Source organism: Stegodyphus dumicola, chromosome 12 (genome assembly GCF_044657685.1).
Source record: "Stegodyphus dumicola isolate Sdum_Otavi_A_Nest chromosome 12, ASM4465768v1".
NCBI lineage: Eukaryota > Metazoa > Arthropoda > Arachnida > Araneae > Eresidae > Stegodyphus > Stegodyphus dumicola.
The window spans coordinates 101,584,190-101,612,014 of NC_140779.1; the positions used below are offsets into that span (position 1 = coordinate 101,584,190).

Genomic DNA, 27,825 nt, shown 5'->3' on the forward strand with positions numbered 1-27,825 from the left:
CAGTTTGTTACTCAAAAATTCCTTAAATTTTTCAAAATATGAAATAGATAATAAAACAAATTCCAAATTTTGCATTCAGATGCCCATATTCAGGTGGAAGCGTCCGGTATTCAAAATTTGATGGCTCGAGGTACCGTCGTTTTATCACAATGCGAGAAACATACACACATTAATGCAGATTCTTCATTATTTAATTTATTTAAATATTACACAGGACTCTAATATTTGGTGGCAACAATTTGAAAAATAAACCGACATTTATACAGAAACAACGCAAAATGCCAAAATGAAATTAATAGCCCCTAAAAAAAAAAAGTCTGAAAGGTGTCAGATTTTAAATTACGCCCGAAGGGGCGTTTTTTTAATGTTTTGTGTGTTACCTTTATTTATTAAATATCGTGTTCTTCGCAATTAAGCAATAAAATTAATTCAACGGCAATATCACAAAATATTCAGAAAAGCATATCTTTAGAATTTCCAACACAGTCTCGCCTGCTGGAGATAGTTATTTTATTTTTCCCCCCTCGTACAGTGTTGCCATTGCTCGCTTTGAAATCGTTGAGTTTCTTAATCTAAAATTCGTTAAAATGTTTCAAAATATGAAATCGATAATAAAACAAATTCCAAATATGGGGTTTCCAGATGCCCATATTCGGGTGGAGACGTACGTTATTCAAAATTTGATGGCTCTAGCTCAGCGGTCGTCAATCCTTAGAACTTCACGGACCACTACATATATAATTTTATATTTGGCAGACCACTAATATGAATTTTTTAAAAAAAAAGGTAAATGCATTCATACAAAAATAATCAGCAAACTTTTATTTTATATAGTTATAGAGTAATTATTTTTAAAAAATGAAAAATTTAAGAATTACATATTTTTAGTGTGATATTTGTTCCTGTTTATTTGAAATCAATTTGTAGATTTTGGGTTCCAATGACGTCACTGAAAGACGGAGAGCGGCGTTTATTTCAAGCCGGTATCGGTACTGAGTTTTAATTCCTGTTGCAGATTTGTCTTTTCGCACAAATGTTGTTGAAAACTGAATTAAAATTTTCATTGCATTTTCACTCAGTAATGGTTATTCATTTTTTACAGAGAGCCAAAAATAAGGTCTTGATAAAGATGAATGAAATTTAGTTTTTAAAGTGTCATCACAAGATAAATCAGTGAGGCTTTAATTTTCATTCAGGCTTAATTTGCTGTCTTCAATGTTTGCTGAAAATGGATCTATTATCCACATATTTCAATGCCTAGGATCTTTCCTTTGGTAATGAAGGAAAAAAAAAAATGAGATCCTTCTTTGCCATCTATTCATTAAAATTTATAAACATTTGTAGATCTTCTTTTACCAACAACGTTTGCCACAGTGATTTTTTTTTTTTTTTAAAGCATCTATTTTACCTCGTACTGTAAAATGGATCTATATATACTACGTGCAGCTTGCCTAGTCTGCGTTTCTTCGGCCCTTTCCGACCCGCACAAGCATCGCAAGATCGGCAACACTTCTGCACGTCATCCTTTGCCTTACTCCAATAAAAACGCTCTCGAACTCTCTGCAAGGTCTTCATTATTCCGGAGTGGCCTCCTGCAGGGCTGCTATGTACTTCTTTAAGGACGTCCGGGATCTTGAGAGTAGCAGCTGCCATCGGAATGTCTTCCCATTATTCGATTTGAATTTTTGGTAAAAAAACGCTGTTTCGAATGTGGAGCGAGTCCCAGAGTGCCCAATATTGTTTTGTTGTAGGAACATAGCTCGAAATGTCCTGCCAGGTAGGTTTTTCTGTTTGAGGTCTCCATTAAATCAATTGTGGGTTTAATATCGCCATTTTCCAGCTGGATTTTCTTGACTTGTTGGTCACTTCATGGGTCTTGATCAGGGGATGTTGATGTTGTAATTTGTCTTGCGACCGGGCTCAGCAGCTCGTATTTCGCTTCGACTCTGGAACAATATTGGCAGCTTCCTGAGCAAGGTCTTGACATCCGTTCCCTAGAGTGTTCTGCAGTTTCTTCGTATGTGGCCTTCAGTACCGCAATTCCAGCACTTTACTGTTTGTTTCATGTCACTCCTATTCCGCCTCAAGGAATTAACTTGTCTAGTTGAATCATTTAGGCGAGCAGTCAGTTATCCACTGGCTCTTCTACTTAAGCAGCTCTGACTGGGTGGCGATCTCTGCGAGTTGCTTGCTGGGCTGCCTCAAATTTCATGGTGTACACTAGAGCACTTTTTAAGTCCTTGACATCCGTCATTCGTAGAGCTTTCTATACTTCCGAATCCCGAATGCTATCGATGAAGTACTGCAGGGACAGTATTTCCGTTATTTCTCTAGAGCACTTCGTAAAGGCGAGGTGAGACAGCCTTACAAAATCCGTCACGAGCTCCTGGAGTGTTTCCGTGGGCTTTTTATTGTAGCCTGCTGTAATCTTTTAAACATTTTTATTTCCTCTTAACCTGCTTCGATCTCTGCTTTAACAGCTTTCAACACTTTTTTAAATGATTCTTCCGTCTTTTCCTGACGAACTTCCATCTTTTATTGAACCGCTTTCATTTCATCTCTAGCTGATTCTTGACCCGCTTTCAACTTTCGTGAACCGCTTCCATAGTTTATTTAATGGATTCCTGTCCCGCTTTAATCTCTTCTTTTAAGGATGCTTTATCAGCTTCCATCTTTTCTTGGAATGCAGAAAAAGCAGTTACGAGCTGCCTCAAATGTTCTTTCGTAACAATATACTTAGGCTAACATGAAAACATTATATATATCTTCTGTATATTTGAATAGTTAAAAATATCTAAGCTAATTCTGTAAAAATAGTTAATGCCTTTAGTTAGATATATCGTGAATTCAGTGTATTTATATTTAAATCCATCAGATTAGAAAGTAAAAAAATAATACTCTTAAGAACTGCATTTATTGTTTTTAAATAGATAAATTTGTTGACCAATAACAGACAGATAAAATTTTAAAAATAAATAGCTTACATTTTTGCTAATGGCAACAGACGCGAAGGAAAAGTGAAACATGCATTGTTTCACATTTCGTATTTCGAGACTAACAGCTGTTTTGGGCTATAATTAATAATTCAGTAAAATGTAAATAGATAAATAAAAGCGTAATAAATTTTTAAATGAATGATCAATAATTAAATAAAATACCCAACCTTGTCTAATTTGGAACTAAACTGGAATCACAACTTTACTCAAAATCTGAGAAATAGCTCAGTCAGGCTCTGGGTATATTTAAACCTTTAATATACAGAATAAAATACTATTTCATGACATGGCAGTAATAATGACTATTCTTTTTTCATATTTACCGATTAAAATTGGTACAGCGGTTAAACATGACTTATGAGAATAGAAAGAAGGCTATGAAACAAGTATAAAAGTATTAAAGGATATATGTAAGTGCTAAAACAAAGACAGAATAGTCCAACAGTTTCTGACCACCATCCCCTTGTCTATATAATTCTAGCTGTAAAGCAAAATGTGACAAGGAAAAACATTTTCCCCAAATCCGAGGAATGATCTGAAAAGTGACAATTTTTGTCCCCCGTATTTACATCATTAGCGTTATGTATGTATCATATGACATGAATTAGTCTTGCAATGACGCTGTGCATAAAAAGATTATTATTTTTAGAATAGAGAGAAATACCAAATTAAAATTAATCATAAAGGGGCTATTGCTAATTTAAATTCTAATTTATATTTACATACTTTTTTATCTTTCTTACACACACATATATATATTAATAAATATAATATTGTAATCTCATTCATATAAAGCAAATTAAAATTTCAATTATATATAGTATATACAGATGGAGGACAAAATAATGCAAACGCCTGTGAAAAAGTATGACGTATTTCACACCTGCAACAGAAGTATGCCACATAGTGAACGTGAAGAGGAAGGTATCAGTCTCTCAACAGCAGTCACCTGCATTGCATGCTTTGATCGACCTGTCTGTGAGAAGTTAAAATCTCAGACCTGTCAGAGTTCCAAAGAGGAATGACAGTTGGAGCACGTTTAAGTAAAGCATCAGTTACGGAAACAGCAAACCTTGTGGGGTGTGCAAGGAGTATGGTATCAGCCGTTATGACAGCATACACGAAAGAGGATAAGACGAAGTCTTCAAAGCACAAGAGTGGCCAAAAGTCAAAGCTCGGGTCTTGAAGAGCATAGTACCCAGAAAGCACAAGCAATCGTTATCCGAGATAACATCCCAAATGAACAGTCATCTCCAGAACCCCGCTTCAACAAAAACTGCCAAAAGGGAACTTCATGCTGCGAACATTTATGGCAGAGTGGCAATTCGTAAACCCTTGGTGGCAGCAACTAATGCTTTCAAGCGACGCCAATGGTGCAGAGATCACAAAGGCTGGCCCCCACAGCAGTGGCAACAGGTAATATGGTCAGATGAATCGTCATTCACTCTATTTCAGACGACCGGATGCCTTTATGTCTGGAGAACGCTCAAAGAAGCGTTTCATTCTAACTGCCTCTTGCCGACTGTGAAGATGGAGGTTGCGCCATTATGGTATGGGCTGTGATATCTTGGTGCGGTCTTGGGCCACTTGTTATTCTGCATGAGAGGATCACATCTAAGCATTCTAAATGCTTACATAACAGAAGCAGATTTTTAATGAAACTTTAGGATAAAATAAAGTTATTACAAAATTTCTATCTTGTTTTGTTTTCTTAAGTAGTGCAACTAGCTTTCTGACTGACCTTCATATATATATGTTACGGTGAAACACCGAAATCTGGATATTCACATAGTCTCTTGGTGTATGTCTGAAATATTTTCCAAATACTCTTATTTCTGACTTACACCGGTCAATGTCGACATTCACCTTGTACTAATGGTGAATGTTGAACATATAACAATATTATATTTTCTTCTCCGTAATTCAGTCGCGAATAAACGCACTTGAGACTTAAAATAAGAACATGAGAACCTAAAACACACAATACATTCAAAATGAGAAAGGAAAATAATAGAAGTTAAAAACTTACTTAATTATACAGTACATTCTAAATGAGAAAATAAAATAACAGTAGTAAAAAACTTACTAAATTATGTGATTCAAATCTTATTGATTGCAACAACCTAAACTATATGGCACTTTATGACCTCCCTTTTCGACTTTCACCAGAGCATATCTGTAATTGTCGACATACACCGGTGAGGGTCCGAATATACAAGAATGTAGTGAAATATTCGATCTTCCACCGACGTATTTGGTGAATGTTGATATTCTCCGGTGAAAGTCGACATTCTCCAATTTCGGTCTTTCACAATAACATATACATAGAAAGAGAACTAGAAATATCAACCTATACTGTTAAAAAATAGTAGGTAAGGTTTTAAAGAAATATCAAATGCTTGGGCAGGGTAAACTTTTCATTTTGCAAAAGAAGTTTAAACCACATCACTCATAATAAACATTACTCTTTTAGTACTTCAGCATAAAATCGAAGAGCTTAGAATTACAGTAGATTAAATTACAGTAGATTAAAGTGCTTAAAAGTAGTTATTCAATATACAGTAAGACCACACTTAACGCTGTTTCGATTTAACGCTCTTTTATTTGAATTGTGGGATTCCCCGAAATTGCACGCAGTGTTAGGCCAAAGAACGTCTATGTAAAGAGGGAAAGGTTCCATAGATGTACAATATCATGAATGCTGTAGGAAACATAAACCTTTCTCGGAATGAGGTAACAGAAAAATGTTTAAAGGTATGTGAAAGAACATTTGACCAGATCTAAGCAAGGGCGGAGACACTGGGCACTCTGTCGATATGAATGAAATAGTGGAATTAGCAAAACAAACCGGTTTAGATGAGGTAAATGTGGAAGATGTCAAAGAAATAGTGCAAGAAACAGCAGCAAGTCTTTCTAATGATGAGCTCAAGGAATTAGCGAACCAAGAACACAAAAATATTGAAAGTAGTGATTTTGAAGAAGAGCAAAACAAACTTTCAACAGGGTTTCTATAAACCAGTGTGACCACTATAACCAATAATTATGGACCAATTTATTGAAAATGACTCAAATTTTGACAGGAGTTCAAAGGCAAGATGGGGTGTTATAGATGCCTTATCCACTTACCAACAACTTCTTACAGAGTGCAAAAAAGGAAAACACAAATTACACTATATACCTTCTTGATAAAAGGGCAGAAAATTGGAAATACAGAAGAGACTGAATGATCTGAAATATAAACATACTGACTTAAAATTTTATTAATTTTTATATGTATAATCGTTTATTATGTGTCTATATTTGTAAGAAATAAATTTTTGTTTTATTGTTATAAAAAAGCATAATTAATAAATTTAATGGTAAAATACCTGATCAATTTTCTACCCACCTTTCCCTTTCCCTAACCCCAATATTTACATGATGAGATAACCTCGTTTAACACTGTTTCATATTACGCTCTACTTTGATGGAACGTATACCCCATGTTAAGCTATAATATACAACCACCTAGGGTCATGACTTTTTAACTACTCTTTCTTTTTTTATTAGGGGAGAAGTTTTTATTCATTGGGTACTACTTAAAAGATTCATTTTTTATTATTTGAAAGTATTGATCTGTACTTTTTTTTTTAAAGTTCTTTTGACATTTTGAACAAAATCTCGTTTTTTCCTCAAAAAGTTCATATTTTCCATGATTTTGTAAGCTATTTTTCATTTCCCTGATTTTCCAGGTGAGTGGGAATCCTAATTTAAAAAATGTTTGAGAGATGCTTCATATTACACATGTTTATTACTTGCAGAAATTATACACATAAAACTGAGAAGGCAAAAATAGTTGATGATAAATAGCATTATAAAAATACAAATATTTCAGAAATTAAAATACTTTAAACATTTCTTTTATTTAATTTCAAAATACGTATTAAAAATTATTTTTACAACCAGCAGTTTACTAAAGTAGCTTATAATTTTGATATATTACATAATTTCTTGTACATTACATTATATCTGAGTGAAATAGGACTGATTAAAATCCTGTTTAACTCCACATTTATTATCAGAAGTTTTTTCCTTGGATTTCAGAATTCACCTTTGAAAAAATCAATTTCATGTCAGTATTCATTTTCCTGAGTTTCAAAACCATCATTGAAAAAGCAATAATTTTTTTAATGGTTCATACAATCATTCAAATTTATCTGTATATTACTGTAGTTGAATAACTTGTTAATTTTTTATTGTGTATAAGATTACCTAAAGGCACATTTTTCTCAATTATACAACAAAGAGAAATGATGATTTCAAATAAACATTAAAGAAAAGAAAGAAGTATATTATAAAAAAATACCATATTTATAAGAGTAAAAACTAATATAGAGCAAAAATCAATACATATGAAATATTTATATAAAATCAGTTATACATTCACAAAAGGCAAGCCTTAAAAATCTACTACAGATTATCCTCTGTGAATTAAAAAATAAGTAAAATTCAATCTTAATTTACCAATGGTTTCAAACAAAATGAAAGCATGTGCCATAATTCAGTGGCTTCAAACTCAAATTGCATGTGTATCGTATGAAAACAGCTGACGGGCTAGAATTTACTTTTTTTAAGAAAATAAAATATATGTTAAATAAATTTTTAATTTAGCTTCCTAAATATCTACAAAAACATAAATAAACAATAATAATAATAATGCAAAGGAAAAATTCTAATTCATAATTATTATAATTATTTTCTGTCTCAAATCTGAAGTTTGGTACATGCAAGATATTTTTGTTGATTATACTTTGAAAGTCAAATTTGTGGACAGCTAAATATTAAATTCTCAGATTGTGATTTCTTTCAAATATTTCTAACATGTTTATCATTAAATAACTAAATGGTAATCATTTAGTTATTTTAATCGTCAGGGTTGTCACTGTTTGCCACTTTGTTCCTCATGGCAGAAGAGTGACCGCACAGTACTACAGGGACTTCCTGGTGCGACAGGTATGACCTGGCATTCGGGATAAATGTCCGGATCTTGTGGACAGTGCAATAATTCCACATGACAATGCAAGACCACATACAGCAGAGTGTGTACAGCAACTACTCCAACGTTAGGGATGGGAAGAATTGGAGCACCCAACCATATCTCCTGACCTTTTGCCCTGTGACTTTGATCTCATTCCCAAGATTAAGGAACCAATACGTGGTAGGCGGTTAGCAACACGAGAGGACATTGCTAATGCTGTGCGCAAACAGATTGACTCGATTCACACATGATGCGGCAAATGCTGAGGCTGATAGTATTTAGTGCCTTCCACATCGTTGGCAGCGTGTGGTGACAGTAGCAGGGGACTACACTGAGGGTCTTTAGGCCCAGGTTTGTCATGTCAACTTTATGTGTATTGTGCTATCATTCTTTTGCACGATGAAGGCCATATTGCCCTGTATACTACCGTAATAAATTCATGTGTTACGATATTTCAGTGCTATTCATTGTCCACACATGTAGTTAATACCTTATCCTTTCGCCTGTATATGTCACATTTTCCAACCGGACTGGTTTCTTCAAGAAAAAAAAAATAGTTGCCATGACTTTTGCCCCAACCTACGTATTTAAAAACTTAACAAGAGTACTTTTTACTGCATCAAGCTGTAGTTTCAGAAAATAAAGACACTACAAAACTTCCCATTGTCTTTGATGCAACATCACACTATGAAGGCAAATTCTCATTGAATGACTGTTGACATGAAATTTGAGCAGCCTTGATATAGAATATAAAATATATTTAAAACCTGCAGCTGAAAACTGCACTGCTTACTGGTTAAAAAAAAAATATCATATTATTTCACCATAAATTAATGACATGTATATATTTGTGCTCATATTTAAAATGAAAATATTATTATTCAAGACAACTTTTTGCTGAATTACTTGTACACAAAGCTTGCAACAAATACTTCCATGAAGTAGCAATACTTTTCATTTTCCAGGAAACCAAATCCTCTCGCTAAAAATACTTTTTTGAGGTGAATTAAAAAACCGTATCAAAAAGGAACCCAAAATCCTACAAAAAAGAGGCAAGCTCTTTTCTAAATTAATTTTTATTTTCTTGGACATGTTGTTTCACAAATTCTAGTTTCTGCTGATAAAAATCAAATACAAATTTTGCCATTTGTGGCATATCATACACAATAAAAGGTTCACATATAGGAATTTCATTATGTTTTCTCAAGCTTGGATAGGTTTCATGTGGCAGAAGATGTAACTCAAGAGGTCTCTGCATAAGAATTTTAAATGACGGAGCAAGTTCAAAACAATTTTGGAATAATGATACTCGTGCAAATATATACAATCCAAGTCTTGCTCGTGACATGGCAACAACTAAGCGACGTACATCTCTCAGATGACCCACTGCTTTTGTTCTAACTAAAGACAAAAGGATATAATCATTTTGCTGTCCTTGATATTTATCAACTGTGGTTACTTTGTGAGGTCGTCCAAAAACGGGATTTTCAGCACATCTTTTATTTACAACATCACGGATCAGATGCTTTTGTCCATTATATGTGGTTAAGATAGATATCTTTTCAGCTGGATACCCAAGGATTCTCATGTACATGAAGACAGCAACAACATATTCTGCTTCAGCTAAGTTCTAGAGAAGGATGAAATAAAAATACATAATTAATATTAAACTTATTCAATTAAATTGCAAAGACATATATCATTATCTTCTTTTTGTTCCCAAAATATATCACAGCTAAAAAAAATTACAAAGATGGCAAATAATTTTACATAGCATTTTCATTAAAAATTCTTTTTTTAATTAAAAAAAAACTGTCCTTTCATGCAATAAATGACGTAAAAGGCATAAATTATTTGCCACAAGCTGAAATTTGTACTGTAGTTTCTTGCATAACTGTAAATGTTATCTGTGCCAAATGAATGATTGGTCCCTAATCTTTTATTCATATAATGGTGCTGTCTAATTTTTATTATTATTACTAACCCTGACAAGAATCACTGGGCAAAGCACTATGTTGCCGAAGTAGGCAACCCAGATTTTTGTGGAAGCATATTTATCTAGAAACTCACCCACAGTTTCGGGTGCATTCTGCCATTACACATTATGCTGTGGCATAATGCGCATGGTTCTGAAATTTCAGGATCAAGTTAATGGTTTTTGCTTGTTGTGATTAGTGTTAGAGTTTTTCCCTTTGTAATGAATTGCAATGCCACTTTAGAGTTTGCATGCAAACAAAAAATAAAGCATTGCATTTTTTCATAAATGTAACATTTTGTCTAGCAGATGAGAATACAAGAATGCACATGAAGATGAGAATACAAGAATGCACATGAAGATAGTCTGTGCAATAGAGCAGCACCATGTTGCTCTGCAATGCCAAGAATTCGGCCGCATGCAGTGCACATGGGCAGAAGAGCAAGAAAATTTAAAGTATTTTTTATGGATGTTTGTTATGTTTTTAATTTGGTTTATTTGTTGCAGTTTTATGAAGTTTTTAGTGTTTCATTATAGATGCTTCTTGTATTTTTAATTTTGTTAATTCACTGCTATTTTATATAATTTTCAGCATGTTGCCATTTTTTAAAATGGCTACTGTTTTTCATGCGTCAGGTTGGCGAAAAATTAGTTGCCAATGATCGACGACTTTGTAAGTGAATAATGGAAAAGTACCGAGTTTTGTTTTAAACTGGCCTGTGTTCTTTTAAAGTTTTTAGATGCAAAATGTTGTTTACATAAATATGGATAAATAACTAAAAACTAGATCTTTGCCCATAGCTGAAACTATTATGTATAATAACTGTCATCTACAATCTATGCTAATAGCTTTTTTGAAGATTGCACATTTCAGTTAGGCATAAAATTTCACAATGGTTTTTTGTACTCCTATAACTATTTCATATTTTTTAAAACATGAAGAATCTCAATTTAAGATCCCAGAATGGTTTCACAATGTTTTCAAGTTACCTGCCAAAAGTGAATATGAACAAAGTGTTAGAATTCTGAGAATCTTGCGCTGAAAAAAAAAATGATTAGGCCCAATTTACAATCAAAAATGAATTTCAATTTACAGGCAAAATTACAGAGAACATTATAACCAATGTTGTTTTAGAAAATTTTGAGTGTTTTATTACATATGTTTGTTTTACGTAATTCTCAGCATTTCATTATGGACGTTTGTGCTTTTTATTTAATTAATTTGCTACTGTTTTATGCAATTTTCAATGTGTCACCACATTTTTTATAATGGTTACTGTTTTTCATGTGTAAGGTTGGAAAAAAATTAGTCACCAATGATTGCCAACTTTGCAGGAAGGCTAGGTATATAATCAGAGAATACTCACATAACTTCCATGGATAGTTAAGATGATTATAATGAATTCAAACTGGAAAAGAATCATGCCAGAAAATTTTAAATTGGGCTGAACAACAATGTTATTTTGGCAGAGATTTTGAACAAAATTATCAATTTTGAGGGTGATCAGATACAGGTCCCTCTTTTTAGGAACAACAACAAACAAACAAAATCTGTAAAATGGGAGAAGTTATATATTAATGTTGAAAGCAAAAAGTGCTACAAAATGAACAGGAATGTAGTGCCATTTGTTAAGAAAAATGTCATTAACAAAGGAAGAAAATTTTTTGTGATTGTGAAAGCTTCAAAGAAATCCAATTCACCAATTAAGAAAGCTTTACAGAGAATTTTCATAGAATCAAAGTCAAAATTACGCCCAGTTTTCAACTCTGATTAACTTTCGAATATTTGTTTATTTCTTCTTTTTGGGCATAAGATTTGTATTCCTTAATGTAAAATGTTAACACCATTTTAGTTTGGTTAATATATTAAAACATTGAAAAATATTATTTTCTCCCTAAATTAAGACAGAAAGTAGAAAACATCATAGCAAATTGCATTCGTTTTGTTCTTGTGAATTATAAGAGAGGAAAGAAAGAAGGTGTCTTGCATCCATTGCAGAGAGAAGATGTGCTGTTAAAAACATATCATTTAGATCACCTCGCATCTTTGGAGAGTACACATAAAATTTATAAATACATTTTAGTGAATATTGCGCGTTTATTAAATTTTTAGGGAATTATCCGATGAAGTCATAGCAAAGTCGGAGATACAAAAGGCTGTATTTGGCAGTCCTTCCCAAATAACCTTGGATAGAGGTACAGCCTTCACCTGCAGCGAATTTGCCTATTACTATTTTAAAGAGAACATTACGCATCATTTGATATTACCGGCCTGCCTAGAGCCAATGATCAAGCCAAACGCATCAATCAGACTATCATATCAGTTCTTTCAAAGTTATCCTTAGAAAATCCGGATCAGTGGTACGAACATACAAATGAACTGCAGCAGGCTGTGAACTCGACATACCAGCGAAGTATAGATACCATACCCTTTTAATTGCTCTTTGGGACAAAGATAAATGCTAAAAGTACTGATCAGTTGATTGAAATGATCGAAGCTGAACTTCAAGCGAATTTTGAAGCTAAAAAGAAATCAACTTAGAAAACATGCAAAGCAACAGCTATTTAAAATTCAGGAAGAAAATAAGAAAGCATACAATTTAAGAAGAGAATCAAGATCTTACAAAGTTGAAGATTTGGTAGCTATAAAAAGAACACAGTTTGGTCTGCATTTGAAATTAAAACCAAAATATCTTGAACCGTACAGAATAACTAAAGTTAAAGGAGGGAACACTTACTACGTAGTCAAAGAAGGAAGTTACAATGGTCCCAACTATAGGACAACATGCGCTGAATTTCTAAAACCATAGAATAATTAATTCCTAAGACTAATACAGAGAGAAGAAAACCGAAGAAGAGAAAGAAGTAAATTATATATTTTTGTGCAAAGATGAAAATTTAAAAAAAAAAAAAAAAAAAAAAAAAAAGAAAGAAAGAAAGAAAGAAATATGACGCCCAAGGCAAAAGGAAGACACTTAAAGATGAAAAGAAAAACATTAATGACCAAAAGAAAGCTGCCTAAAGCAGTGCTTAAATTGCGCCGGAGTCCGACTCTGGTACTTCTGAATTTTTAAGATAAATTACAATTCTAGCTGGAGCACGCCGGAGCCCTAAATAAGATGAGTTCCGGTACTTCTTTTTACAAAACTGAGCCACAATTTCAAGGGGAAAAAATTAGAATTCCTATTGTTTTAGTTTAACAATAAGCAGATCTTGCAATACTCTATTTGCCTAGAAATACAAGCTCTTGAGAACATGAGACGTTCAAGTAAAGTCCCCTCACATACGGAAACCTTTCCCTTTAAGAAGGGTATAAATTTGGGGGAGTTTGTTTAGGAACGTGTACATTTCTCGCCATGCCATCGTATCTAGTGTATTGTTATCGATAGTTACAATTAGTTATCCTATCCTCGCAGAAAGGAAAATTTGTGTTCTTAAACATGCGTTAAGTGACAGCGAGTACAATAAGAGTGAAAGCACGTGCTATATGTCGTCTTCCCACAGTATCCACTAATGTAACCAAATACCGGGGGGGTGAAAAGCATAACCAGCATTTTCAAATTCATCCTTAGGAGTCAGAGTCAGGACTCATTTTACTCCTGACACACATACGCTTGATGGCTATAATTATATCAGCAGAGAGCCGCAGTCAAAGAGAACGTTCTCTCTCACCAAGATTCCCCTTATTTTTTGTTTCCACCCACTCATACCCTCACGTCCTCATTCTGTTTCACTCTCTTTTAAGCATTATCTAAATTTTCATCAGCTATATTTTAAGTATATTTAATTTTTGTGATGATAAAAGAACTTCTCCCCCCCCCCTACGATCCAAGCTTAAATTGTGCCAGTGTTCAACGGATCCCGGCTCCGATATTTCTTAGTTTTTGTAATGAATCTAGCCGCAGTTCACCGGAGCCCTAAATAAGAAGGTTGCTGCATTTCTTTTATGTAATTGAATAACAAGTTCAGTTGAAATTTTATCTCGAAAATTTTATTTTTAGCAATAAAATTATATTAAAAATCACTTATTAAATTTTAATTTATATCTTTACATTTAATTTTAATTATATAATAATTATGATTAAATAACAATTTATAGACATTAACTAAATTGCTATTAATTAATTTGATAGTAATTGACTATTTAATTTTAAATTTATTAATGAGTCATTTTATTTATTTATTTACTCTTGTTCTTCTTTGAAGGTTTTCATAGGGCTCCAGCACTTCTAATTTTAGAAATTAAGCCCTGAGTATGTGGGAAAAGAAATTCTCAAAGTCTGGTTTCAAAACATTTTAATGCTCTTTTAACTGGAACATTAGTAAATGGTGATTTAATAGCAAATGAAACTGTAACTGAATACTGGGGAGAAATATCTTTATCAGTGACTTCAAAAGAATTTTTTATGGTGTAAATAATTTTAGAAAGTAAAAGGGGGGGTAGAGAAACTAAAAAAAAAGTTCATAACTTAGGAACAATATAATACCCTTTTAGTTTTTTATAATATACCTTGTCAGTGTGATTAGAGATATACTGACTAAACTAAAAGAGGATTCAAATTTTGCATCAAGGAATATGAATCTTATGTATGAAAAAGGGAAATAAACAAATCTTTGATAGCTAGTCATAGATGGAAATTTAACCCAATTTTTGACTTTGATTCTAAGAAAATTATCCATATAGCTTCTTCAGCTGGTGAAATGAATTTCCTTGAAGCTTTTTACATTTACAAAAGTTCATTTCCTTCAGTTAAAGGCATCAACTCCAATCAAATCTTTCCTAAAGCTTTCAGAATTCTTAATTTTTCCCATTATATTAACAATATCTTCACTAGTTTTTTATCTAAATCTTGTTCAATTTGATCTGCTAAATGCTTTTGATAAAAATACGGTTTTTGCTCCTCCCATTTTGTGCCCACCAACCGCTAAGTGGTAAAATTACCAGCCCTGCATGTTTGATCTGGGGTTCAAATCCCAGCAAATGGACTGGCTACATGGCTTTCCCTCTATGAAAAAAATTATACTGTATGAAGAATGCTGATTAAGTTTTGCTTCAACTTTTATGGGGAGCAAAGAGGAAAAAAGGTAAAGGAAAAAAAAAAAAAAAAAAAAAGGAAAAATTTAAAGTGCCATTGATGTTTTCAAGTAGTGTAAAATGCACCTGTAAATATCAATGTAATCTTAACCTTACTAATTACTTATTCATACTAATACAAAAAATATCTTTAGAACACATTAAAAAAAAATTTTAAGAAATTATAAAGTAACTTAAATGGCAACATATAAATAGCAATTGAAAATTACTGATGAAAACAGTAACATATACATTTTCAAAAATTTCATACTGTAAGAAATTCCTATCCTACCTGATAAAAGTAAGGATTAGGTTCTGATTCACCAACGCCATTAAAATCTTCAACATTTATGAGTTGATAGTCAAACCAGAAACCAGCATTAGCCATTTTATATTCAGGTAAGTTCAAAACATGAGGCAGATTTCCTAAATTCTTATAGCGCCATCTATACAGTTCACAAATGCTAGGTCTTGAACGACCCTGAGCATCCAGATCTATTGTTGGTACGCCAAGTCGGACAAATCTGTTGGAAACATAATAATAGTACATTCAAACTGATTATATAATAATTTAATATTAATTGCTACCTTTTTCAGCTAAGTATCAATACTCTGATTTGATTATCACTTACTATTTAAATATTTAATACTAAAAGGTGAAAAACATTTATATATAATCATCAATTATACACTTCCTTCATATATTTTAGTATTCAAGGTTAATCTTCAGAATATGATATTTAAAAATCTTCTACAAAATAATGCAACATTCTTGTTATATTTTAACTGTAAAAAAGAACTTATACAAAGGTTTCCAAACACGTAAAATCAAATGCAGATACAGTCAAATAGAAAATTATGCAGTAATTAATACAGTTTATTCTTGAAGTAAGGCAAAAACATACATAGCTGTAAAATCACATTTCCCGTTTTTTTACAGCTCCAATTTGAGCTACTCTGCAGCTGATTTTATGAAATAACCAGCAGCAATAACTGATAATTATTTTTTAAATATGTGGTTTACTGTTAAACATGGGGGTTATTGTTAAATATGTGGTTTAAGGAATGGCTCCTTGATCCATCACATGCCATTTACACTCTCTGAGACGTACTCACTTGCCCTCTCGACTCACTCACTGACTGCAGACCAGCAGGGTTTATATAGCTTTCGGCTTGTATTCGAGAACATTCTGGGCTAAACCGGTAAGAATTCGTTCCAGAAGGTTCTCCAACTGCCCATGGTATATTGCCAATTTTGTCGCCAAATGGGCGAATTTTTGCCAAATGTGGCAACCCAACCCTCCTTTGCCATTTTATGGCAACACTAAAATTGCTTTGCGGGGAAGCTATCTTACCGCACCTGTACATTTCGTAACAGTATAATTCTAGTTGTCAAGCAGAATATGACAGGAGAACAAATTTTCAGCGAATACAAGGATTAACTGGAAAAAAAGTAACAAGCGACAATTTTCATTCCTTTACAGGGTTTGTACACATTTCTGCACACAGAACTTAAGTATTTTTAAGGACTTTTAAGGACGATTAATGAAAAAAATTAAGGACCTATGACAAATGGGAACTCAATAAATTCAATTAAAAATATTATCTATGCCTGAATTTCACTTTTGTAATACCATCCTAAAAATAAAATAGATTACATAATTATTAATAAGTCTGAGAATAAAATAAACTTTATGCAATTTATAAAGCAACATTAAATATTTTACACTTATAATAGCTGGACATATTTGAGAGAAGACAAGTGACATTAATGTTTTACTAACAATTAGCTTTATGTTGATTTTTTTTGTCTCATTTTGTCACATACTTGGTCAGTGTAGAGGTTTAGTAAATAGAAGGTAGATTTTATGTCAAATGGCATAGTTTAAAATGAGAAGTAAGCTCATAATCAACATGATTCATAACCAAAAGACTGAATGTTGTCACTGCTCCTGCTTGTCTAGAGAGAGACCTGCTGATTAGAACAAATCTGAAAGGCCTGAAAACCTGTAGGCATGGTTAGCAAGTGTTGAAAGTTAGTCAGGCTCTGTTTGATGCAATTAGTGTCATAGCTTCGTGTAGAGTTCCAGGGATTGTAACCCAGTTAATATACTTTAAGGTTCTAATAAGCCATGAAAGCACCAGAGGTGATACGTTATTTTGTATTAAGTCTCACTAGACGCAAATAATAAGTTTTACTTGAATTTTTACATTTTTGTATTTTATCTTGTGAACACAGTGAGTATTAATGAAAGGCAATAACTCGCTTTAATATGTAGAGATAATTTTTAAGGGTAAGCAGTTAGTTATAAATAATTAAATTAGGAAGTTTGATAATCTTAGTCACTATGGATTTACATGGCCTCTATTAAATTTCATTTTTTAACAATATTTGTTAAAAAAGCCCTATTAAAATCAAAAATATAATAAAATTTCACAGTTTAAAATACACGTAATTTATAACATTAGGATAATTACGCATTAAAAGCTACAAAACATTTATGTTTTGTAAGGCTTCAAATTAAAATGATAGATAAATATTTTGTTGAAAGTTGTTAGAAAATAGTTATCTTTTGTAACAACAACACTCCTCGCTAGTTTCTGCGTGCTTTATTTCCTATCTTGTCAACCTCTCCACAATGTACCTATGACAGTTTACTTCATATGGTAAAAGTTAAATAGTCCCAAACCCCTGAAAAACGTGAAGCAAATTATTGCTACTATGTCTGAAAGTAACTACAATACAATATCAGACAGACAAAGGTTTAAATAAGCCTCTTATTTAAAAAGAACTTGGAACATAAAAGCATGTTCTGATGCTGATAAAATCAATTACAGCTCACGGTGACATAATTAAACAAGAACAGTCCAATTCAAACTAAAAATGTAGACTAGTGGTCAAAGATTGTACAATTTAATTTTAATTTAATATGGCTCAATAACTCTATCATATGAGGAACTTGAAATGGCAAACTCTGTCATACGAGGAAATAGAAGTGGGAAATTATAGTAAAGGCTCAAATCATAAACAATTGGGTAATTTACATAATAATAACTGCACATATCTTTGAAGACTAATTTTCTTTATGTATTCAGTTTCTTTCTTCAACACGTTTCCTTTTCATTTTAGAATTTTTAGATTTCATTAAGGATTTGTGTTATTCTAAAAACCACCAAATACATTAAGAATGTATAAAAAAAGCAGCTAATTTTATTTCTTTAGTAATATGAACATTCAGAAAAAATATGAAATATATATGATAAAGGCCGGTTACAGAGCCAATGTGACAGAATTTTTAGAATTTAGTGACACACCGAACAACAAAATCTAAAAATGGCAAAACTTTTAGAATTTAGAGCAGGCATTAGAAGCAGAATTTAGAAAGGCACTAGGCAGCAGAATTTAGGATCCACGGATATTGCATCAGGTGGGAAAATGCCTAGTGCCAGCTATGTGTATGATGCATTAAGACATATTGGATGAATCTTTTAAATCGTAAATTTTCAATTTCTGTATTAATAAAAACATCCCTATCTATAATGTTTGCCCATGTGATAAGATTAGAAGCCTTTTTGATATTTTCCATTCTTGTGTCTAGTGAAAAGTATAGAAAATAAAGGTAAGATAAACATGTTAAGATTCTAGTATCAGAAATAAAACATTCAATATCATGTTTTCATTGTTCTCTTCCAGACGCTCTCCAAAAAGTAAGAAATTCGTTGCAAACTTTCTGTAAAATACATCCATTACGTGTTGATACCATGCAGACATTTTTCATTTTGTCACATATTTCTCAAATATTCTAGAAATAATAATGCTTGCTCCACTTATCTTAGGGCTAATATCATATGAGAAATCCAGAATGAACTTTAAAAGGTAGCTCTGATGAACAAAATTAGAACAGGAACTTAAATAAACTAATAATGAATGTCCATTTAGGCACACCAAAGTGTTAAAACAGCTTGGGTTCCTGAGGGTTTCCCCCCCCCTCTTGGGTTACCGATGCTCATTTTCCTTGTTTTTATAAGGAAGAATGGTTTGGGATGATTTCGTGCCTTGAAATTGATTCTGGAGTTCTTATCCGGGATGATCAGGCTTACTTGCGAGGCTGACAAAACTGGTACGGCGGAATTTAAGGTTGTCAAAAACATTTTTTAGGGTGAAACCGAGTAGATAAGGGGAATAATTTCTACCTGCATTTCTGGTTTTACAAACCTGCAGCAAATTGCCAGACTATTTTAAAAGGATTAACATAAAAAAGATTACTATTCTGTTTTGAAAGTCATAAGAAAATTGCAGCGAAAATGTATGTGCAAAAGCGCCAAATCTAGTATAAGCATTGATTTCAGATTGCGTAAGTTTATATAGTTCTATATTTCTTAAGACGCCATTGAAATACTAGTTTAATTTTTAAATCATTTTTTGATTTAAGATCCTTTTTTGATATCCTATGGATTTAACAATTTGGGAATTGCCCATGACGAAACGTCGGCAATAGAATTTTGGGTAAAGTGCAGAATCATCCACTGCTTGACGCGTTTTTAAGAATTGCACATACACGGTATCCACGTACACATCAACCTATTTTCCCTTTAAAAAAAAATCCCAGAATTGCACAAAAATGGCACTGCACATACCCTTGACTTTATCTATGTACACATCGACCTATTTTCACTTAAAGAGTAAAAGAAAATTGACAAAAATCCAATAGTTTTCACCCTTGTAAAAAGCGGCAAACAAATAAGTGAGCGATTCTGCACTTTACCGAGAATATTTTCAAAGAAAAGGCATCATTCATTATAGAAAATTACATTTGAACAACCAACGAGGTGAAATTATGCTTTAGCAATAAGTCGGTAGCGAAATAGCGATGCAGGCATCCATTCAGTTATGTTTAGCAATTTTTATATAAATTATAATAATGATCTGAAATAGTTATTTAATCTTATGCTTCCATTCAGTCATGTTTAGCTTTTTTCGGATAGAGTAGACTTTAAGGTACCCCTTGTATCATGGCGAAGTTGTTGTTTGATTTATCGCCAAGTAGTTGTTTCATTTATGGTAGCCTGAGTAGTTGAATGTTATGGAAACCCTATTGTGACATAATCGGGTGCATGATTCTGGGAAATTTTGAATCATGGAATGTTTTGTAAGCGTTTTTGTGGTGTGTGTTGGTTTGATTCATTAGACGGTAGAATGGCCGAATGTAGTAAGATTAATTTGAAGTTTCTGCAAGATTTGGAGCGAAAGGGGAAAAAAGCTTTAATTGACTGGTGTGTAAATGAAGGTTTACTTAGTAGCCATTATAAGTGTCCTGTATGTAGGACGGATATGCGTCTAGTCGAACGTAAAAACCATTTAGATGGATTTGAATGGGTTTGTAGGAAAAAAGGTTCAGATGGTCACTATGTGAATTATTCGATCAGAAAGAGTACCTGGTTTGAAAAAGTCATTTGAGTATGATTGATATTTTGATTTTTACGTGGCTCTGGGTGTACGAAGCGAACTCGAAAATCATGGTAAGTGAATATTTGTTTTTGGTTAACATGTTTTTCCTTTTTTATGTTATTTTATTGTTTGGTTTGAAACGTATTTTATTGAGATTATGTATTTTTTGTTTGCCTATAGTGTAGAATTTGGTGCTCCTTTGACTTTTTAAGTGAAAATATATCGATGTGTACATGGGTAAAGTAAAGGGAGTGTGTAATGCAAGTTTGTGCAATTCTGGGATTTTTTTTTTAAGTGAAAATAGATCGACGTGTACATGGATAAAGTTAAAAGTGTGTGCAATGCCATTTTTGTGCAATTCGAGGATTTTTTTTAAAGTGAAAATAGGTCGAAGTGTACATGGATAAAGTCAAAGGAGTGTGCAATGCCATTTTTGTGCAATTCGGGGATTTTTTTTAAGTGAAAATAAGTCAATGTGTGCATGGATACCGAGTTTGTGCAATTGTTTGTCTTGTTATTTTGGCTTTGTGTAGCGGCGATTTGGCTAATCTTTGGAATATGGTAACAGGTAGTTTGGCGACATTTTGGTAAAGCGATAAAGGTTACTAGCTAGGACTTTAGCAGTGTCCATGGATAAAGTCAAGAGTGTGCGCAATGCCATTCTGGGATGTTTTTCCAAGTGAAAATAGGTCGACATATACATGGATGATACCGTGTATGTGCAATTCTTAAAGACGCGGTAGGTAAGCAGTGGGCGATTCTGGACTTTGTCCCAATTTCGCACCTAATCTTCATCATGATTAAGCACTTTTGTTCCACAAAAGTTTTAGCATAAGCATAATTCGGCTAGCAGATTGTTGGAAAAAAATGTTGAGTAAAAAAAAAGTCTTTACTTCGTGAAAACAAAATGGCTTCCAAACAAAAACTAGCAGGTTGCTGTAGCAGGGTTGGTCGCCAAATTTTCGCAAGTTACCATAATCCAAAGATTAACTGGCGATTTTTGGGTAAAAAATCGCTGCTTCGCAAGCCAAAATATTAAGTCCAAGAATTTTACAAAATCAGTATCCACGTACCGCCAAAAATCGCGATGTTTCGAGAAGGGGTACCCTAAACTATACTTTTACCGCCTTTTTCATATAAATTATAATAATAAAAAAGTATTATATGAAATTAACCTTTCATCTAAATTAAAACATAAATCTTAAATAGTTATTTACTATTATACTTCCTTTCTTGCCGCAATTCTTTTTGGCAGCATTGGCATCAACGATAATTTGGCAATTTTTTACGAACCTCGAAACAGAATAGTACATATTTTTCTTTTACTTTATTATTGTATACTTCAATTTTTATTAAAAAATTAATACACTGTTTTCAAAAATTCCCGAGATATTCATTGCTACATATGTTTTAATGTTAAATAATTATATCCTATAAAACTTATTTTAAAGGATTTGAATTTAAGTAATTGAAAAATTTGAATTCTTTTAAATGTTGGTATGAAGTTTTTAATTCAATATTCAATTTAAGTAATATTTTATTCCAATTAAATGTTGGCGCAATGTTTTTATTCTATTATATGAAAGTAATAATTTAAACTTACTTTAGCATTTTATACTCTTAATAAATGCATTTATTTACATTTGACAGCCAACTTAAAAAAAAAAAAAAAAAAAAAAACGTTTTCAACAAAAAAAATTAATCCATTATTTTTAACGATATTAATTTTTTAAAGTTTCGAATACTTTACTATGCGTGAAATACGTAAAAACAGCATTTTTCAAGATGGCTGACGACTGTAAAAACCGCACCAACAATTGCGCCAATGTAAATCGCCAAAAATCCGTACAACTGTCTACCAAATTAGCACCACTTTTGACTCGAACAAAGCTCCCATATGGCATTGTTACATACATTCTTGCTGTGCAAAAAAAAAAAAAAAAAAAGATTGAGAATCAATACATGGTTTGAAGGCTCGCATCTTTCTTAGTCAATGCTGTTTGTCAATCTATCTGTGGTGTCAAGAATTGATACAGATTGAATTTTGCCAACTTCAAGCTAGAACTCGGCCATAACAACTCGAGGGAGGTATGTGTAAATAGTTTGATGTCTTGTAAAAAAAAAAAAAAAAAATCATAGAAATACATGAAAGTCTTTTAATAAAAAGAAAAAAAAAAAAAAAAATTTGATGTATTTTTCCGGAACAATGGGTATTCGGGAGTTTATGCCGGAAAAGCAAAAAATATTTTCTGGTCGCCGTTCCCAATGTTCCCGTTGTGATACAATGACTGCTATTCAGGAGGCGCATAAAAATTGAATCCGCGGATGGTGCATTTTTTTCCCTTAAGAAAGAGGAATTAAGAAATGATAGGTATGAAAATTTCACTGTGAATTATAATTTTGTAAACCCCGAAACCTGATGCCATATCTAAACTGTGGAACGATTGTGGGACAGTGCTAAATGGAAGAATAAACGTCAGCAGTAAACTGCTCACCAGCATTTAGAGTCATATTTGATAGAATTTATGTGGCATCAGTTGTATTCAAAAACTGAAATTTTTTCTATACTGAATGATATTTGTAATATTATGCCACCTTTTTAGATTATATTTTGTTTTGTTATTTTTTATTTATTTATGTGTAGAATATTCTAGATTAAAAAGTTAAAAAGAAAAATTTACTTTAAGAATTATGAAATTTAAAAAATTACTTTTTACAGAAGTGAATTTCTTTAAACTTTTGAACTCTATTATTATTTCATAATTTTAAACTTAGCAATAATTGGTGGCCAAAAAAAAGTGGCGTATTTTTAACTGACGTTGCTCTAACGAAATAGCACCGATGATTCAAAATAACTTTGAAATAAAGCAAATATAATTTTAAAAAATTACCTAGTAAATAATGATTGCTCCATATTACTGTATTTTTGAAAGGCCATGTTTTTAATTACAGGTGGCAACTGATGATGATCACCTATCATAATCCACCTCTTCAGACGGTTAAACCCATCTTTTGGGTTCTGCAGCAAAAGAGGAATAAATGTTTCTATTTCTAAAATTTGGGCAGACTCTTCCATCAGAATGTTATCATATGTAAAGCCAAGTTCTACCAATTCTTTCCTTTTCAATGCAGCATGTGTGCATGTCATAGCTATTATTTTTGCTTCTTTCACAAGCAAATACTGTGATCGATCTAAACCACTGCGAAGAAGCTCAAATGCTCGAAATTCCTCCAACTGAGAAAAAATCTTCTTTATATAACGAAAGCAACCTTCAGCTATTTCTGTATCTTCAGCATAAGACTTGCCATGAAACAGAGGTTGTGGAGCTCCTTCAAAAAATTTCTTAAAAGGGAAACATTCTGCAATCTTTTCTACAGATACTGTTCGATTTTTGCCAGGTTTGACTTTACTAAGGAATTCTTCCCAGCGAGCTAAGACATGATACATGAAAAAATGGCCAGCTGTTTCACAAGTATATGAAACATCACCAGGAACATTCAAGCTTTCTTGTAAACTTTTCACTTCATTTAACAATTCTAATCGTTTAGCTAAGACAAAGTTCACACGTCCATATCGACTGAAATCTTTTTCAGTTTCTAATGATTCTTCACCATGACCTAAACGAAGCAGATGCCTTTCATCAATATCCAAAGCCATAATTTTTTCAAAAAGTTGATTCAAGGCTTGATTAGAATGAGTTACTATAAGTGTCCTCTGATTAGGAAAGTTATGGTAAAGATTTGATATTATTTGTACAGCAACATCAGTTTTACCAGTACCCGGAGGTCCAACCACCATAGTCAAACCTAACTGCATGCCTGATCGAATAGCTTCAACTTGTGTAGAAGTAAACTGAACCATATTTTTCTTTGGCTGTTCATATAGATATGGACCTCGGCTAGGTAACACATGTGGGGTGACTTTAAGTTTCTTCATATTTTCTTTGTTGGATTCATCATTAGGACAAATGTTACTTGGCAGAAATTCAATTTTGAATGGTGGTACTAATTTCTTAGGATCATCTACATTTACCTGCAGCTCATAATCTGGAAAGCTTTTTCGCAAATGATCCATATTCAAAAAGGTATCATTAAAATCAAATTCTGCGAGCTGATTTTCAATTTTTGTATAATGTGCTGCACCCGGATCACCATGACCTAATACAATATCATGAAGCCAATCTGGAACAACACATTCTGTATTCATTAAATTTCGAATGGTCTCCAAAACGGCTTTGAAATTGTTTTCTTTTGGCTTTCTTCTTATTATAACATTAAAAGTTTCATAAACATCTTCTTTTCCCCCCACAGCATTTAACATATCTAAACGATACTGATTGCAATCAAGCCATACTCGGAAGGTTCGCTTATCACCTTCAAATTCAGGTTTGGGTTCAGGTCCTTCTTCAATAACTTTACCTGTTGGACTTAGCATACCCTCGATCTCACAACCTCTAACATATGTCAAGCCAACCTGGGACACAAATGGCTCTTTTGGATCATAAGCAGTGCCAGGTAATGATTTTGGTTTTACAGTAACAAAAAAACAAACATCATGCTTACGAAGAGCTTCCCATTCCGATTTAATGTCATGTCTAGTACTCAAGGTAACAGTTACATCTGCTTTTACTCTGGATGGTTGTTTTTCACCAATATTTGGTCTGCCAACTTCAATAATCGAAAAAGTTGTTATGGGCTGTGCCATTCGAGCCCAACCGCCAAACATGACATCGCCAACTTCAGTCTGCCATGGCCTCAATCTTCTAATAGCATCTTCAATGTCCTGTCTAATTTCGTAAGTTGATTCCAAGCGAAAGAGATTAAAATTCCTAAACAAATAATCATGTAAAGTAAGAAACTGCAAGTTTAATTTTGGTAAGGCAAGACAACCTTCACCAGAAAAATATTCTGATGGCACAATGTTTTCATCCCATATAATTTTTTCTGTTGGATATAGTGGCATTTGATTTAAAGCTTCTAACTGAGAATCCCTTTTTTCGAGCTTTGATATTAACAATTCCAGAAGGAACTGATGATCATAAGGTTTTTCTACATCAGGTGTATCAAGTACACCAGGTAAAAGCTTCACAAAAGCAGCAATTTCATGTAATGTCCGATTCTCTAATGGCAAGAAAATTTTTTCAAGGTTTTGCCTAGTATCAACACCGGCTACATTTGCAAGGTAAAACTGTTTAAGATCAGGAAACTTTTTAAATGCTGCTTTCTGAACATTTGTGAATAATGCATAATGTATTAACATCATATCATTATCACTTAATGGTTCTCCAGTAAATTCATTTACTTCAAATCTAGAATAAAACTTTAAAATCTCTAATAACTGAGTGAAGAGACGTCCCTCAACTCTTTTAGTTAATTCAGATAACTGGCACCTTACAACAACATGGCTGTCATCCAAAAGTACATTACAAAAACGCCTTGTTAAGGGCAATGCTTCAAGATCTATCAAAAGTTCAATGAACCTTTCACAATAATGAACTTTTTCCCACATTTCTTTATCAAGTTCACGAGATTTTTCTTGATTAGGTATAACGCCTAAAACTACAAAGAATTTTTTTATCAAGTTAAACAAAAAACTCCTTTCAAAATTCAAACATTCTAACTCATCAGTACTTAATGTTTTGTCCTTTTTTTTAATTTTATTCCAATATTTTACTAAGAATGTGCACTTCTTAAACTCTTGTTCCCTTCGTTCTGGAAGAATATTTGTCCATATACCTAATGAAACTAATTTCTTAATATTATCTCTAATAATTTCAACTTCACAGCTGTTAAAACAATGAATTAAGAAAACAAGTAAACACGTTCTTTCTCTAAGAGATATCTCTTCATCTAAAGTACTGTGCAAAACCTGTTTAAAAAATTGAGGGAAATGTTCAGGTTTCGACTTGAAAGCTTCCCACGCTGAAACACGTTCGCGAAACTTTTCGTTAACCATTATAACAATTGACATCATATGAGCATGAGATGCATTATCCTTATAATTGGGCCACAGATAGTTTTCTAGATATTGACTGAATTCAAGAAGCATAATCCTCCTGATGGCGAAACCTGATCCAAGTATTTCATCGGTGTACAAATCATTAATAATCGAAGAATCAAACTCCACACGCTGTTTAAAAATATGCGGTGCCCAGTATTTATTTGCTAGTTGGGTAACAGTATCAGCATCAATTTGTGCTACAGTAGGTAGCGGTTCACTTTTTGTTACTTTAGTCATGTTGAATATAATGTAAAACTAGACTAATACCGTTTAAAGACTGTTTACTAAACACGAAAAACTTTATAATCATCGTTCCGAAACAAACAGACAGACAGACAGACAGATAAAGTAGACAGATGTCTTGTTTTGCACCCGCTAAGTCTTTCTGCACCGATGGGCGAAAAATCAAGCATAGGTGCCAAGGAAAGGTATATAGAAAGAGTGGCAATTTCGTATTTGAGGAGAGTAAAAAGGAACTTCGTACATCTTGTACGAGTTCAAAAGGCCAGGAAGAAAAGATGGGACAAAATAAAACTTAAAATAAATGGCCCAAAAACAATAGAGAGGGAAAAAAAAAAAAAGGCCTATAGAAAGAAAAGGAAAAGAAGTAGAAAATATCCTAAATACGATTGTGTCCATGAGTGTAGTTAAAAGGAGAAGAAACTGTCTTCATTTACAATAAATAGTGTCTCACAGGTGTGTTTGTGTAGTGAGTGTGTTTGGTAATGGTGAATAGATGTGTTACTGGGGAAAAAACAAATATTGACGGTGTTAAAATGCTTCGTATCAAGGTATTTAGCATGGAATATAAAGTAATATGTACGCTTGCATCCTGAGATATCAACAAAGGTCATCAAACAAAAGTATATATTAATTTAACCAAAGTAACTTATGCTACTTTCATTCTCAACATTTTCATACATTTTTCAAAAAGCAGCAGCAGACTAACAACATAGAACCATATACAATACAAGACCACAACCGCACACACCCAAATAAATAAATAAATAAATAAAATAAATATATATATATATATATGTGTGTGTGTGTGTGTGTAAATTACTGAGTATATGTATTAAAAACACAAATTAAACAGTATTTATTAATTTAACTATCATAATTTATTACAAGATTAATTATTTTACTATCATAATTTATTACTAGTTAAATAATGTTAATATAACACAATGAGGCACACTGTTATTTATATAAGCTCATAGTTCTAAAAATTCATTTAAGGCGGTGAAGAATAAACCACCCCTTACATATGGACATTTAACAGATAGCAAAGAACAGTATGAGAAAAAATCGGT

The 27,825-nt window shown here is 32.7% G+C and overlaps 1 protein-coding gene across 1 annotated transcript; it reads right to left on the reverse strand.

Moving 5' to 3' along the window:
- Positions 1 to 6,873: 6,873 nt before the first annotated feature.
- Positions 6,874 to 26,848, reverse strand: LOC118191975 (RNA helicase aquarius). The gene is made up of 3 exons (XM_035362847.2): positions 23,403 to 26,848; positions 15,355 to 15,586; positions 6,874 to 9,643 (listed from the first exon to the last, which is right to left on the reverse strand). The coding sequence occupies exons 1-3, from the start codon at positions 26,747 to 26,749 to the stop codon at positions 9,083 to 9,085; spliced, it is 4,140 nt and encodes a 1,379-aa protein (XP_035218738.1). The 5' UTR covers positions 26,750 to 26,848; the 3' UTR covers positions 6,874 to 9,082.
- Positions 26,849 to 27,825: the final 977 nt, after the last annotated feature.